Below are 14,671 nucleotides of genomic sequence, written 5' to 3' on the forward strand. Positions count from 1 at the left end.
ACTGAACAATGTCTAATGCATTCCCATGTATGTGAAGTTTGTCTGTTTGTCAAATTTCAATCATTAGCCTCGGCAGCCTAGAGACAAGTTTCAAGGAAGAGTAGACTGAATAGATTTTTTAGCTTCATTTCAGAGAGGGTTATGGATTACAGCCTGGATTTTTATGTGCTAAATGCTAAAATGAGGAAGAACTAAATCTCTAAAGATATAAAAAGACATTAAGGGTCCTTACAAACGTACTAAGAGCTCTCATTGACCTCTGCATTTAGACACCTCTGAAAATCCTCACTCTAAAGCCAAATAGTTCCACTGTGGTACTAATGTGCTGAAGAGGGATGCAAAACACAAACCAGAGGTTTGGTGGAGAGGACTGGGGAGAGGGGAGAGAAATCACACTCCTGCTCCTTCTCTGGGAAAAGCTACTAAAGAGTGTCTACAAACTATTTCAGAAAAATGAAAAAAGCTAAGATCAAGGTGACAGGTGTAGTTGATCTGACAAAACTCCCCCCCCCCCCAAAAAAAAAAACCCCAAACCAAACTAAAACCCCTGAGTGTCTGTTTAGTATTTTGGAGAAACTGCTAAAGAATAACGCAACCTTGAAGACTACCCTGTAATGTTGTCAAGGTCAGTGTTAGTTTGTGTTATCTGCCACATGCAGTTAGTGTGGGACTCCCCAAGGCACAGTTTTAACTCATGCACGTAAGCATTTTAAAGTGCTTGAACTTTTACATTTAATGTGTGACTGGTTTGCTTGTGCTGGTTTCTCTCTTGTATTCCCCTCTCATGTTTTGCCTCCTTTCAGTGACCTTCCCGCAGCATATTCAAAGAACTGTTGAAAATACAGGCTAGAACAAGTACCTTGCACGTACATTAGACATAAATTTGTGTTATGTTCCTCTTCCACCTAAATTACTTAAGCAAACACTATTTTAGAGCAGAATCAGCTGTGTTTTTCCTTAAACAGTCCCTCTTCAAAGCGTAACTGACCAGTGCTTGCTGTCACACATAAATGGGACAGCTTCTTTTTCCCACCCTTACTACTGCTTCCATAGCCTGAGGTAGAGGTGGTAAAAAAGACCTCCCTGCCAATCTATTAAACTTAACAGTGGCCTGAGATTGCATAAACTGACAATCATGCAAGAATTAAACCAAAAAATTAACTTTAATATTTGAAAATGTTTTGTCAATATACTTCAAACTACAGCATCAGACGGGCCTTGCAAACAACGGAAGGAACCAGCCCACAGGGCAATTACCCAGCGGCTTAGTCCAGCCCTGTATAGACACAAATCCTGACCCTGAACATGATGAAGGAGGAGCTTTATGAAGCTGTATTGGCTTCATGGAACTCACTGCTGGAAAAGGGCTTAAATTTAAGATTTTGCAATACTGTGTGTACTAAGTAGCTAAACTCACTAACATGCATTACAATGCAACCAGTGCAAAAGGTCTCACATTTTTTATTAAATTGCTTGAAGAACCAAAGGCCAGATCCTGACAGTCTGTGAGCAATGCTTATTTATGCAAGCAGGACCATGGAACTGAACGAGACTAGCCAAGTGCTAATATTACTCACGTGAGTGAGTGTTGAAGGACTGGGCCTTTGAGCAAAATCCCACCATTAAATAAACATATAGGTGAAACAACAACATACACAAAAGCTGAGTGAAATAAGAGAAGATAAAAACGGTACAACCAAGGGATTTTCATGCTCTCTAAAGCCTAACCCTACCCTTTATAATGGATTTTAGGGCTATTCCCACTAATAAAGTTGCAGGAGCTAGAAAATATTTCTCCTACCGCAGCCTACAGTGAGGCTGAAGCACATGTCATCCCACAGTCCTGATGTGGTAGTGCAGCTCTTGAGATCTTTCAAACAAACCTTCAGGAGGCTGGTCCCTCAATAATCACTGTGAACAGACTCTGAGGGCTTTGGTTCATGTGGCAAATAAACAATGTGTGAGGGGTTTGCCCATCTCTAGCATCCAGAGCTCAGTGATGAGGAGCTGAATACCACGCATGCCTAGTGTCTGCAGAAACTCCTGTTTTTACCTTTAAAGTTCTCTGGTTGATCGATAATTAGACTGGAGGGGGATAGGTAACCATCACAGGCGACGTCTACACAACAGCTGGGTGTGTGCTTCCCAGAATGGGCAGACAGACACATGTAAACTCTATTTGAGCTAGCATGCGAAAAATAGCAGTGTCGCCATAGCAGCATGGGCAGCGGCTCAGGCTAACCTCCCAAGTATGTACCTAGGGGGCCAGGACGGATTGTATTTGGGTGACTGGTGCTGCCACAGCCACATTGCTATTTTTAGCATGCTAGCTGGAGCAGAGCTAGTGTACATCTATCTACCAGCACCCTCCAAGCAGCTTGTAGACATGCCCTTCGATATAGTTTTATTCAGCGGGTGCCCCCAATGTCAATGTCAGTTGGACTTGGTGCAGTCAGGGAATTAGGATTAGAGGAGAGGATGAAACTGAATGCCTAATGTTACATTTTGTGGTTGCCAAAGATATTTAGATATTGTCAACTGCTGAAGAACTTAGGAGACACAAAAGTTTTCCACATGCCATAAGCACTCACAGATACCAAATTCTAATGAATTGAGCCCTAAGAGATGGCATAGCCCACAGTGAAGCAGATTATTCAATAAATTAAATGCATTAACATTTTTAAAAGTTATATTCATTGTTGTAAGGTTAAGTGCCTGAGGGAACATATTATAAAGGTATACAGAATTTCACACAGTGTAGCATTTAACAGTCTGGCAACTAAATGATTATCTTGTTCATTTTTTAAATCATGTACAACTGCTTGGATTTAAATTTCCAATGTCCTTTAAATCGAATGAATTTCCACTTAACTTCAAACGGCAGATAACGAAGACTTCTTTTCTTTTAGGAATATCATCCAAGGAATTAAACAAATGCCATTAAAATGTACACTTGATAAATTAAATGGGCATGTTATTCAGTAGCACCACAACTTCGTTTTAAACAATATCATTTTTCTTAGAATAAAATAGTCAACATATTATATAGGTTCATGGAAATTGCAACATGCAATATATGCAAGATGATTATTAGGTCCCGTATAGTTTTTTATTTCTTGTCTCATATCATATTATCAAGGTGATATTTTCTCCATCACTTTGCAACCAGATCTGTTAAATCTTGCATCCTGGTCATAATGTTAGTATTATTATTATTATTATTATTATTATTATTATTATTATTATTAAAATAATACCTCATGAAAACATTATGGACTATATGACAGAGCAAAGATAGTTTAACAAATATTGGAATGAAATTATGCTTAACAGTAATTTTAATCAAAATATAACAGCCCAATCTTGTCCCCATTAAAGTTAAAAGCAACACTCTCACTGACTTCAATGTTTACAAGATGGTGCCTTAAGAAATTGTTCTGAGCATAGGCAGCTGTGTTAGCAAGTTCAACAACACTACAAAGCAGAGCTCAGAATCATCACTGCTACATTATAATGTTCGTTCACTTTCCGTTAGTTGATATAAATTATCCGCCTAGAAATCTGTAGGTTATGACTAGGGCTTTGTGTTTGTCGCGGAGGTTGCGGAAGTGATGGATTCCGTGACTTTCCGTGACCTCCAAGACTTCTGCGGTGATCAATGTGGTTGACCCCAGGGGTGCCCAAGCAGCAGGCTCCAGGACCAGCTGTTCATGTGGCCCTGGGATAAGCCACAGCGGGCGCTGCTGGAGTGGCTCTGCAACCAGCTGCTCCGGGCGGCCCTGGAGCCAGCCACACCAGACGCTGCTGGAGCAGCCCTGAAGCCAGCCACACCGGCCACTGCTCAGGCGGCCCCAGAGAGCTGGCTCCAGGAACTGCCCGAGTAGCGACCAGTCCTGCTGGCCCCGGGGATTGAGCAGTGGTCCCGGGGTGGCTGGAGCAGCCACTGTTCAGCATCCCCTGGCAGCTGGTGCCGCTAACCCCCTCAGCAACAGGCCCCCAGGACACCCCCCATAGACGTCACCCCCAGCAGCATACCTCTGGGGTGCCCCCCTCCCCCCAAGATTTAGTCAGGGGTATTTATAGTATAAGTCATCGATAGGTCACGGGCCATGAATTTTTGTTTATTGCCAGTGACCTGGTCCATGACTTTTACTAAAAATACCTGTGACTAAATCGTAACCTTAGTTATGACCCTCTGTATAGTTTGTGATGGCGATCCTGCATAAACACCTGTCTGCAACATGTCAGACATGCCAGAATATAGCCAACAAGCTTCACTTCCCTAAACTTAAGCTGCTGACTACCAATTTTATGTCCTTTTTCCAGCCACAGAACTGACAAAAATTTTACCCACTAAAACGATGTACCTGAGAGATACTGCATTAGGCCCATAGATCTCTCTCACTGCTGTCAAATCAGCTTCCAGCTGTGGGTGCTTGTGAAGTTCTCCATCGTAGTTAACCTGCAGATAAATGTAATATGGTGAGAGTTTTTATTTTATTTTTTTACTAGCAGCAACATTTTCATAGTATTCTAAGTGCAAATATGGTGGTGTTACTCAAGTTGTTCCATGAATTTCATCTGGTCTTTTCTCTTCTTTTGTATGCCTCCATGATCCACTGATGGTATGTTTACCATGGTACTGTACCAAAACACAAGCTGCTGCTAAGGCCATATGAAAAAAAGAGAGGAAAAAAATTGACAAAGCAGCGATTTTGTGAAAAAAGTGAAAAGCTTCACTTTCAATATTTCCTTTCTATGAAGATAAATGTCAGTTTGTTGGTGAATTTATTTAGTATCTTAACATTTGACCAATTTCATTTTTTTTTCTGGGGAAAAAACAAATTGGCTGTGTAATAGGAAAGGAGAAACTTATTTGCAAAAATTGTGTAAAATTGGCAAAATTCATTCCAAGTTCAAATACAGGCAGAGCTACCTCATTGTCCTTCTTCAAATTCCTCCTTGAAACTCTCTTTTGGCATGATGCCTATAAAAAATTTGAAACGGCTAGGCCATTTGCATGCTGAGACCACTATCATACTGACCCATACTGTCTCATTGTTTCCTTGTATTCCACCTTCTGTCTGTATCTATCTGTTTGCTCTTGTTTTATGCTTAGATTGTAAACTCTTTGGGATACAGTCTTTCTTCTTGTTTTTGTAGAGTGTTTAGCGCAAGGAGGTCTTGGTCCCTGATTCAGGTTCCTAAGCACACAGTAATACAAGTAGCAGAAGTAGTAATACTACTACTACTAATAAATATCTCTTATGGAAAAATCCTATTGAATTTAATAGGGATGAAATCTATGGGACTCTGTAGAAACTACCCAAAAATACAGCACAAAATCCTGGCCTCACTGAAGTCCTTCTTTCTTCCTAGATTTGTATAACTCTACTTGATAATATTTCTCCAATCTAAAACCATTTCATTTAAAAAAAAAAATATAAACTGATAAAAAGTCACATGAGACAAGGAAATCAATCACCTAGAAAATAATTAATTAGGGATATAGTATATAATTTTTAAAAGCACCTAAATGACTTAGAACTCATCACTTTGTTATTATTATTATTATTATTATAGCCTACAAAACCATAAACTATGAAGTGACATGACCTAAGATAATCTTCCTTCTTTATTATTCCTTTTGACAATGTGTTAATAATATGTATCGTTGCATATCTCTATTGCATATGGGAGGTAGAAACAGCCAATGGAAGTTTAAGATCATAGAACAAAACCGATAGTTTGATTAGACTTTACGAGGTCCAAATAAGTTATATTTGTCTATACTCTATAAGGATCTACAACATACCATTTTAAAGGTATCAGGTATTGTCCTTTAGGAAAAAATATTGTAATCCATAAATGCTTTTACAGTGAATGCCTATAGATCAAGGGTGGTCAACCTGTGACTCCAGAGCCACATGCAGCTCTTCAGAGGTTAATATGAGGCTCTCTGTATAGCTGCTGACTCCGAGGCTTGAGCTACAAATGCTAACTTCCAATGTGTTGTGGGGTGCTCACTGCTCAACTCCCTGCTCTGCCCTAGGTCCTGCCACCACTCCACCGCTTCCCCCAAGGCCCCTGCCCCTTCCCCCGAGCCTGCCATGCCCTTGCTCCTTCCTGCTCCCCACCAGAGTCTCCTGTGCACTGCAAAACAGCTGATTGTAGCAGGCGGGAGCATGAGGAGGACGAGGGAGGCTGACTGGCACGGCTGCTGGTATGTGGGAGGTGCTGGGGGCTGGAAGGGAGTAGCGAATGGGGGGCTGCTGACATATTACTGTGGCTCTTTGGCAATGTTCATTTGTAAATTCTGGCTCCTTCTCAGGCTCAGGTTGGCCACCCCTGCTACAGATGATGCGGTCACCTTGTATACTGTTACACTAGTTTAAATCTGGAGTAACTCTACAGAAGTCAATTTCCCAGATTTGGATGAGTGCAAAATGAAATGAGAGCAGAATTTGGCTTTGTCTCACTGAGAAAGACAAAGAATGAAGCACTAAAGTCCAATTCTGGCCTTCAAATATCTATGTAGACTTTCCACTGACAACAGCTGTTGTTACACAGGCATAACTGATGGTAGTACTGGGCCCTTGATTTCTACATCATATCTAGTGGGATTCTAATTCTGAAATTCAGTGGTCTGTATCAGGTTTGACAGTTAGAGATGCACATTTCAACTGAATTAAACAGTACTCATCTGATCCCCCTTTATAAGTTAAAATTAGCTAATGATAATTTGACCACATTTGGAATTCATCAAAGAATCTGAAGCCCATCTGAAACTCATCAGTGTAGCAGAAGCACAAGGTTATCAGACATACTAAGAACATTTAGGAAAGGGAGGGATCTGAGCTAGTGTATCACTGACTTATTTTGGTCAAAGATGGAAGGCATAGCTTTGGAAAGAGTCTTATTCCTATCTTCTGTGCTGCAGAAGCTAGGGTCTAATATAGGGAAGGGGAAAACGATGCTGCTGCTGGGGGACTGGCATTTTGCTGAGCCAGACAGAATTAGTTGTCAGGGAGAGGGTAAGTAAGGTGAGGTGGCAGGACTCCCATCCTTATACCCCTCCCCCTTAAGAAGGAAAAAAATTTGGACCCTCATTACTCTCTCAAGTTGCTGACAGAATCATAAGCTCATCCTTTATTTTTTCATGTTAGATGAGAGAAAAAGCTATCTTCTTTTTTTTTAAATAAGAATTCCGACACTATATACATATACTCCAGAGTTCTCGACCAGCAGTCCAGGGCCTCCTGGAGGGACACAAGCAGGTTTCAGAGGGTCCACCAAGCAGGGTCGGCATTAGACCTGCTAGGGCCAAGGGCAGAAAGCCAAAGCCTCACTGCATGAGTCTGAAGCCGGGGCCCCAAGCCCTGCCAAGGGGGGCTGAAGATGAAGCCTGAGCAACTTAACTTCAAAGGGACCCTGTGGTGTGGGACCCCGGGCAATTGCCCTGCTTGCTGATGCTGGTCCTGGCTTTGATGTGCAGAAAAACAGTTGCAGCAAACATGTTCCATGGAGTTTTTATAGCATGTTGGGGGGTGGGGGTGGGAGCTCATAAAGAAAAAATGTTGAGAACCCCTGACTTAAACAACATAAATCTTGACATGATGCACAGATGATTATGGAGTCCTGCCTTATGAACGGAGAAGGGTGATTATCCTGTCAATCACAACATACTTGACTTGTCATCTTTTTTCTCCCTATTGTATGAAACATCAGAAAAATCTGTCCAGAACAATACGTGGGTTGCCTGGCTCCCCAATATAATGCTTCCTCACAAAATTTTTGGTAATGGATGGCTAAGGGCTGGAAAGGGCAGCAAATTCTGTGTTCCCCTATTGGCAAGGAGGAACGCCAAATTAGGAACATATCATATAAGATATTGCCCATCCTTGTGATACAGCCCTAGACACATTTATGAACATGCAGAGGTGAGTGGAAACTTTGATTAAAGGCAGAGGCTTTTCACAACTGCATCTGCAAGTTTACGCCACAAGAGCAGCATGTAAAAGAACCAAAAGCAATGGTGTTATTGTTTCAACAAGAGCTGATCTGCTGTTATCTCCTGAAAATGTACAGAGGGTAGAGATTCAAAGGAAGAGCACACAAAGACTCTCACAGACAGCAAGTATAAGAGTTAAAAGTCCCAAAAGTGAAAGGTCTGATAAGTTTACCGTATCTGAATGACTTGTTGTTAGACAGTCTCCACATTTAATCTGAGACATGATACAGATTTCTTTGTCCCAATATAATAGTGGGTAAGACCTCTTAAAAAGAGTTTAAGAGATTTAGGAAGATAACTCCTAAATCCCATTTCAAAGAAGACTGCATCAAAGCACATTAACAAACTGTGCGTCAGCAGTGTCCACAAAGACGGTCTGCAGCAAGCTAATACAGGGTAGATTCACACCCCACCTTGGCATGAATGAATTCTTAATGTAGACAAGCCCTCATTCCTACTGAAAATCAATAGGACTTAGGTGCCTAAGTCATTTAGTTACTTTTAAACTGTTTACCCAACTGTATCTTTTGGGGAAATTATGTACAGGTGATTCAAACCTTTCCGCTATGACCAAGACAGTATGGGCACGTCTACACGTACAGCACTGCAGCAGCACAGCTGCCCAGATGCAGTTGCGCTGCTCCAGCACATTTGGTGAAGAGGCTTTATGCCAGCAAGCAAAAGCTCTCCCATTGGCATAATAAAACCACCTCCAGAACAGCAGAAGCTATGTTGGTGGGAGAAGCTCTGTGCACAAGAGCGCTTATGTCGGTGTAATTTATATTGATCGGGAGTGGTTTATTCACACCCCTGAGTGACATAAGTCAGGCCAACATAGGCTGTAGTATAGGCATAGCCTATGTCTTTTCTTCACCATCACTCCCAAACGCTTTCCTCTTTTACACTTTCCCCTTTTCTCACAATCAATTTTCTCACTGTTTCAGCTGTCACCAGTTAGAAATGGTAAGATTATCTTTGACTAGCAATTTCTTCTCCAGCTGTATTTCTCAAGTGGTTAAACTGGCATTTATCACTTTATAAACAGTTTGCATATCTAGAAAGAGAGAACCAGGAAGAAACTAAATTAGTCCAAACAAAAAAGGGCCAAGTTAATATAATTCAAGGACTGTGCTGGAAAAAGAAGATGTAGAACCAGAAATTAACCAAAAATGGTGTGTCAGATATTAGGCAGACAAAATAATTAGGGGATGGGCTATTCCACCAATCACTCCCTTTTTGGGGTCATTAAAAGATAAAGCCTTTGGGAGAAGAATACAGAACAGATGGAGGCTACTGGCATGAGAGTCACCATCATGGCAGCCACCCTCACCATCTCCTCAGATCTTCTTTGTCTTAATCCTGGCAGCCAAAGAGAGGGACACTGATAACATTGCCACCTCTACCAGCTCCAGTAGAATCAAAAACATCACTTGGAATGAAATAGGGCAGGATTTTAACAAGAGCAGCAGCCACAATTGCTCAAGCTCATCTCAACTAATATCTTCTCTTTTATCCAAAAGGATGGCATTACCTTCTCTGATACCATCTAGTAGACAATCTAACAAGGTTTTTATTTTTTTCCTTTTAAAACTTGTCCAGATAAAGAGAAAGGAAACAAGAAATGTCATCAAAATGAAAGCTTTACTTAGTACTTAACATTTAAAATGCTTTAACTGCTTTCTCTTCTTCTCTGTATCTTTGATAATAGGTTAAAAGGCTTTTTTAATGGTATCTTTGCCATTGTACTAAGCAGGCTGAGGTCTCTGTATACCAAACTCCTTGTTTAAACCTGTTTAATGTCAGTCAGCGAGTGGTTATGTTAACAACTTTGGCCCATTTATTCCATCAAAGTTAACATAGCAGATCCTTATGTGGCTTCTCTATTACTTGTCTTCCTATTAGCTCTCTTCATTCATCTCACAATTCTTCTATTGCATTAATTCTTCATGCCTTCTTTTTCTTATACAAAACTCTTTAAAACTCACTTTCTCTTTCTGTGAGCATGTCTTCACTATGGAGCTAAATTGACGTTGCTGCAATCGATGTGATGGCATCGATTTAGTGGGCTGGTGAAGACGTGCCTAATCGATGGGAGAGCACTCTCTCATTGATTCCTGTACTTCATCTCCCCAAGAAGTGTAAGGTAAGTTGGTGGGAGAGCATCTCCAGTTGACACAGTGCAGTGTAGACACGATGGTAAGTGGATCTAGCTATGTCTACTTCAGTTACATTATTCACGTACTTGAAGTAATGTAGCTTAGATCAATTTACTGCAGTAGTGTAGACTATGCCTGACTCTCTCATTTTACATCCCATCTCATAACCTGTCTCTTTTCCTCTCATTAATGCACTTCTAACAATCTCATCTTCTCTCTTCCTCTTTTTGCTTACCCAATATTTTGTACTCATTCGGGACAATCACAGCTGTTGATTTTTTTGCTTTTGGTGATTACTGTATTTTATTCCCATCTCTCTGTGCTGTCTTTCCATGGAGCAAGGGTGCTACCTAAATAGAATGTAATGTTACCAGTTCAAACACAATCTAGACAAATATTGACCAAAACTTGTTACTATTTAACAGCTAATTGGTAGCTTATGGAATGGTGTTCTCAGTCTGTTTCCTGATGGCCGCATGCCTATATAACAAAAACCACCTCCATGAACACTGTTTGAATGTATTGGCCCCTTAGTTGATGATTTCTGGACATCAAGAGTAAAGAGAGTGCCCTAGTCAAACACTCCATTGACCTCTCAAAAGAAATAAGTACAAAGGGAACATTTTAATTTCTAGTAGGGACTAGGATACGGTAATAAATAATTCTGCTGAGGGAACAAGAGGGAAAGACACAGAGATATAATTATTATTTTTTAAATCAGCATCTCTCTAGGTGAATTAGACTACAGAGCTCAGAAAGGAGAAAATTTACTATAATATAGATCATAAGAGTTTTGTAGCTACCACTTTTACCGTTAAAATGCAGTGCTATTATTTTTACCAGATGTCAACCGCAACGCATAACAGTTTACAACACTATTTTGCTTCCATTGATGTAAATAGGATATATGCTTTCTAGAATGAACAGTATTTCCTGGAAGCTATAAAATAGATCTCATTTTCAAAAACATCCAAGTTATAATCAGTTTTCTTGTCCTTACAAATATGAAGATCAATATAATATGAAGATCAATATAAAACTCAAAATAAACTATCTCAGAAGCCTTCAAAGGACATTGTTTGCAAATTATTAGGAAAATGTTCTCCCTTACCTGTCCCCCATAATAAAACTCTTCAGAATCATTATCTCCTTCAGAATCTTCTTCAACTGCACTATTGTGCCTGGAGTCCTTATTTAAAAAAATAAATAAAGGTTAGCAAATGAAACAGGAGAATGACATTTGCTTTTCTTCTTTTTGTAATTATGTATGTTACAAATAAACACTTCACACACTTTATTTAGAGTTTTCATTAGTAACTTCTAAGCAAGAGGATTGTGGGCCTGATTCAACCAATGAATGGCAAAATTAAACTGTGTCCCTATAGGTAGGGCCTAACCAAATTCCTGGCCATGAAAAATGCATCACAGACTGTGAAATCTGGTCCCCCCACCCCTGTGAAATTTGGTCTTTTGGGTGCTTTTACCCTATACAATGCAGACTTAATGGGGGAGACCAGTGTTTCTCAAATTGGGGGCCCTGACCCAAAAGACAGTTGCAGGGGGGTCACAAGGTCATTTTAGGGGATTGCAGTATTGCCACCCTTACTTCTGCGCTGCCTTCAGAGCTGGGCAGCTGTTGCCCAGGCATCCAGCTCTGAAAGTAGTGCCCAGCTCTGCAGTCAGCAGTGCAGAAGTAAGGGTGGCAATACCATACCATGCCATCCTTACGTCTGCGCTGATGCTGGAGGTGGCTCTGCCTTCAGAACTGGGCTTCTGGCCAGCAGCCGCCACTTGCCAGATGCCCAGCTCCAAAGTCAGCAGCGCCACCACCAGCAGCCATTCAGAAGCAAGGGAAGCAGTACCACAATCCCCTCTACAATAACCTTGCAACCACCCCCACATACACAATTACTTTTTGGGTCAGGACCAGTGTTCCCTCTAATTTTTTACATCCAGGTGTGGAATGAATTTTGTTATGTGCACCATTATGGAAGTGATGTGTGGTGGCGCCAAGGGGTTCAGAGTGTGGGAGGGGGCTCAGGGCAAGGGCAGAGGGTTGGGGTCTGGGGGTGCGGGATCTGGAGTGGGGCTGGGGATGCGGGGTTCAGGGTGCAGAAGGGGGCTAAGGGCTGGGGCAGAGGGTTGGAGTGCAGGGGGGTGCACACTCCAACGTGGGGCCGCAGATGAGGGGTTTGGGGTGCAGGCTGCCCCAGGGCTGCAGTGGGGAGAAAGAAGACTCCCCCCCACCCTTCTCTTGCTGTGGCAGCTTGTGGCCAGGGGACAGGCGCCTCTCCCCAGACATGGCAGCACCAGTGGGGCTGGGCTGGGCCAAGGGAGGGGCTCCTCTTCCCTGGCTGCAGCACATCCGATGGGGCAGGTCTGTGGTGGGGCAGGTAGGGAGGGGCACCTCTCCCTGCCTCTGCAGGTCCATGCTTTGGCCAGCAGAGAGGGGCACCTCTTCCCACCAGGCTTTGGTCGGCGGGAAGGGCATCTCTCCCTGCCACTGTAGGTCTGTGCTTTGGCTGGCAAGGAGGGGTGCCTCTCCCCGCTGCTGTAGATCCGCGCTGGGGGCAGCCAGAAGGGGCGCCTCTCCCCGCCACAGCCCTGTGCCCCTGTGCGGGGCTTAACAGGCACCTGCACGCCTGTGCAGGTTAGAGGGAACTTAGGTCAGGACCCTTACAATTACAATTACCTATGAATTTTACCTGTGAAATTTCAGATTTAAATAGCTGAAATTATTAAATTTACAATTTTTAAAATCCTATAACCATGAAATTGACCAAAATGGACCATGAATTTGGTAGGATCCTACCTATAGGGCATTAACCTAATGTATTCTAGCAAATCAACTATAAGTCTATATTAATTTGTCAACAACATAAATAACACTTAGATTTTACATAAAATATTCACCTTCAAATCCCTTTAAAAGAATTAACTTATTAATTTACACTCACAATAGGGACGACTCATAGAAAACGGTACTACTTTATCAACATAAGTCAGAAAGTCACACTTTAGTCCTTGCTTAACGTCATTCAACTGTTTAAGGACATTATTTCTTGTTTTCCCACAATCCATTTGTCATTCACAGCCCTTATGTTAACAGGAGCTCACATAAATTGAATACTTGATAAAATCATAAAGATAAAATTCTCCTATTTGACCCACAGTTTATCTATTGCACATTTTGCATTCACAGGAGGCACAAAACTTCCATAATAACCCAGAAATCAACTGTGTGAATTGAACAGAATTTTCCTTTTAATCTTATAGATTCAGAAAAGTGAGATATACTTTTGCTACCAATTTCCACGGCCTCATATTCTAATCTTATCTCCTTACCTCTGCCAGTAAATTCACACTGTATGCTATGCATGTGTATATTGAGTGAAAATTGTATTTTCAGCCAATTTCATAGCAATTTTGACTTTTTTTGCTAGTATTTTACTGAAGAAAAACAAAATAATGTATTCAGTCTCCACTGCCTAATAATAACCTTAGATCCCTGGGAAGCATGCTGCAAATATAAACAAAATAAACACACCAACAACAGAAAAAAAGAGAAATGAAACTCCTCATACTAGAAGAGTGATAAACCCAGCATGTATGATATAATCACGCAATGAAGTAAAGACTTTGATTGTTTGGCTCACAGAGACTGTTGGTGTTAAAGATTTTCATTAACAGGGTTTCTTAAAAATATCTTACTTGGATCCTAATTCAATTTAAAATTTATAAAAAGTTCTATTTCTTTGCCATGAAAACTAAATCTATCTCAAGCTTTTAATCGTGAAAATAAATCTAACTTCCTCTAAAATTTTTTAAAATAAAAATATTTCTTCATCAGGAATGTACTCCATAATACTTTGTAATTTGTGACTATTTTGGTTCTCTAAGCTTTAAAGATCATTGAATAAAATTCTGTGATAGGGCAAGTCAAAAATTTCCACTGCAACTTCTTATATCAAAATCAGGGCCTATATGCTACAAACACAACCATATCAGGAAACCTCGCTGCCACAGGGTTGTCCTCTATCTCAGTATAAAACGTGATGAAACCAGCAAACCATTACAATCAAATATAGACTACAATTCAGGAACTTATTCTTATTTGAGAAAACATTTAACGTTAAGCATGTGCTTAAGCACTTTCCTGAATCAGGGCCATAAAGTGCTTAAGCCCTTTGATTACAGTGGCAGTAATGTGATAATATGCTTGGTAATAAGGGTGTATCAGACTGAATATGTGTGCCAATTTTCACCAAAGACTTCATCTGAATGCTGTTTTTTAACTATGTTACTTCCTTGATTAGACCTAGTTATGAAACCAAATATAAATTACACACTGGAACTATGGGGCCTGATACTCTATTGTTCACTCTATCATGAACAGGTCCACTGACTTCAATGGGACTGTCATGCTCACATTAGTAAGCGCTAAGCTAGGAAGTGAATGTTTGAAATATCTGATCCTGTGCATAAGATCAGGTTAGGAGATAAC

General features: G+C 41.0%; 1 protein-coding gene across 1 annotated transcript in view; it reads right to left on the minus strand.

The window, feature by feature from the left end:
• Positions 1 to 14,671, minus strand: part of PARP8 (poly(ADP-ribose) polymerase family member 8) — a 182,978-nt gene that overhangs the window by 68,776 nt on the left and 99,531 nt on the right. Inside the window, exons 6-7 of the mRNA XM_030567250.1 lie at positions 11,279 to 11,356; positions 4,368 to 4,462 (exon numbers count right to left, since the gene is read on the minus strand). Of these exons, the coding sequence (XP_030423110.1) occupies positions 4,368 to 4,462; positions 11,279 to 11,356 (173 nt within the window). The remainder of the gene's footprint in view (positions 1 to 4,367; positions 4,463 to 11,278; positions 11,357 to 14,671) is intronic.

This window comes from Gopherus evgoodei, chromosome 6 (genome assembly GCF_007399415.2).
Source record: "Gopherus evgoodei ecotype Sinaloan lineage chromosome 6, rGopEvg1_v1.p, whole genome shotgun sequence".
Lineage (NCBI taxonomy): Eukaryota > Metazoa > Chordata > Testudines > Testudinidae > Gopherus > Gopherus evgoodei.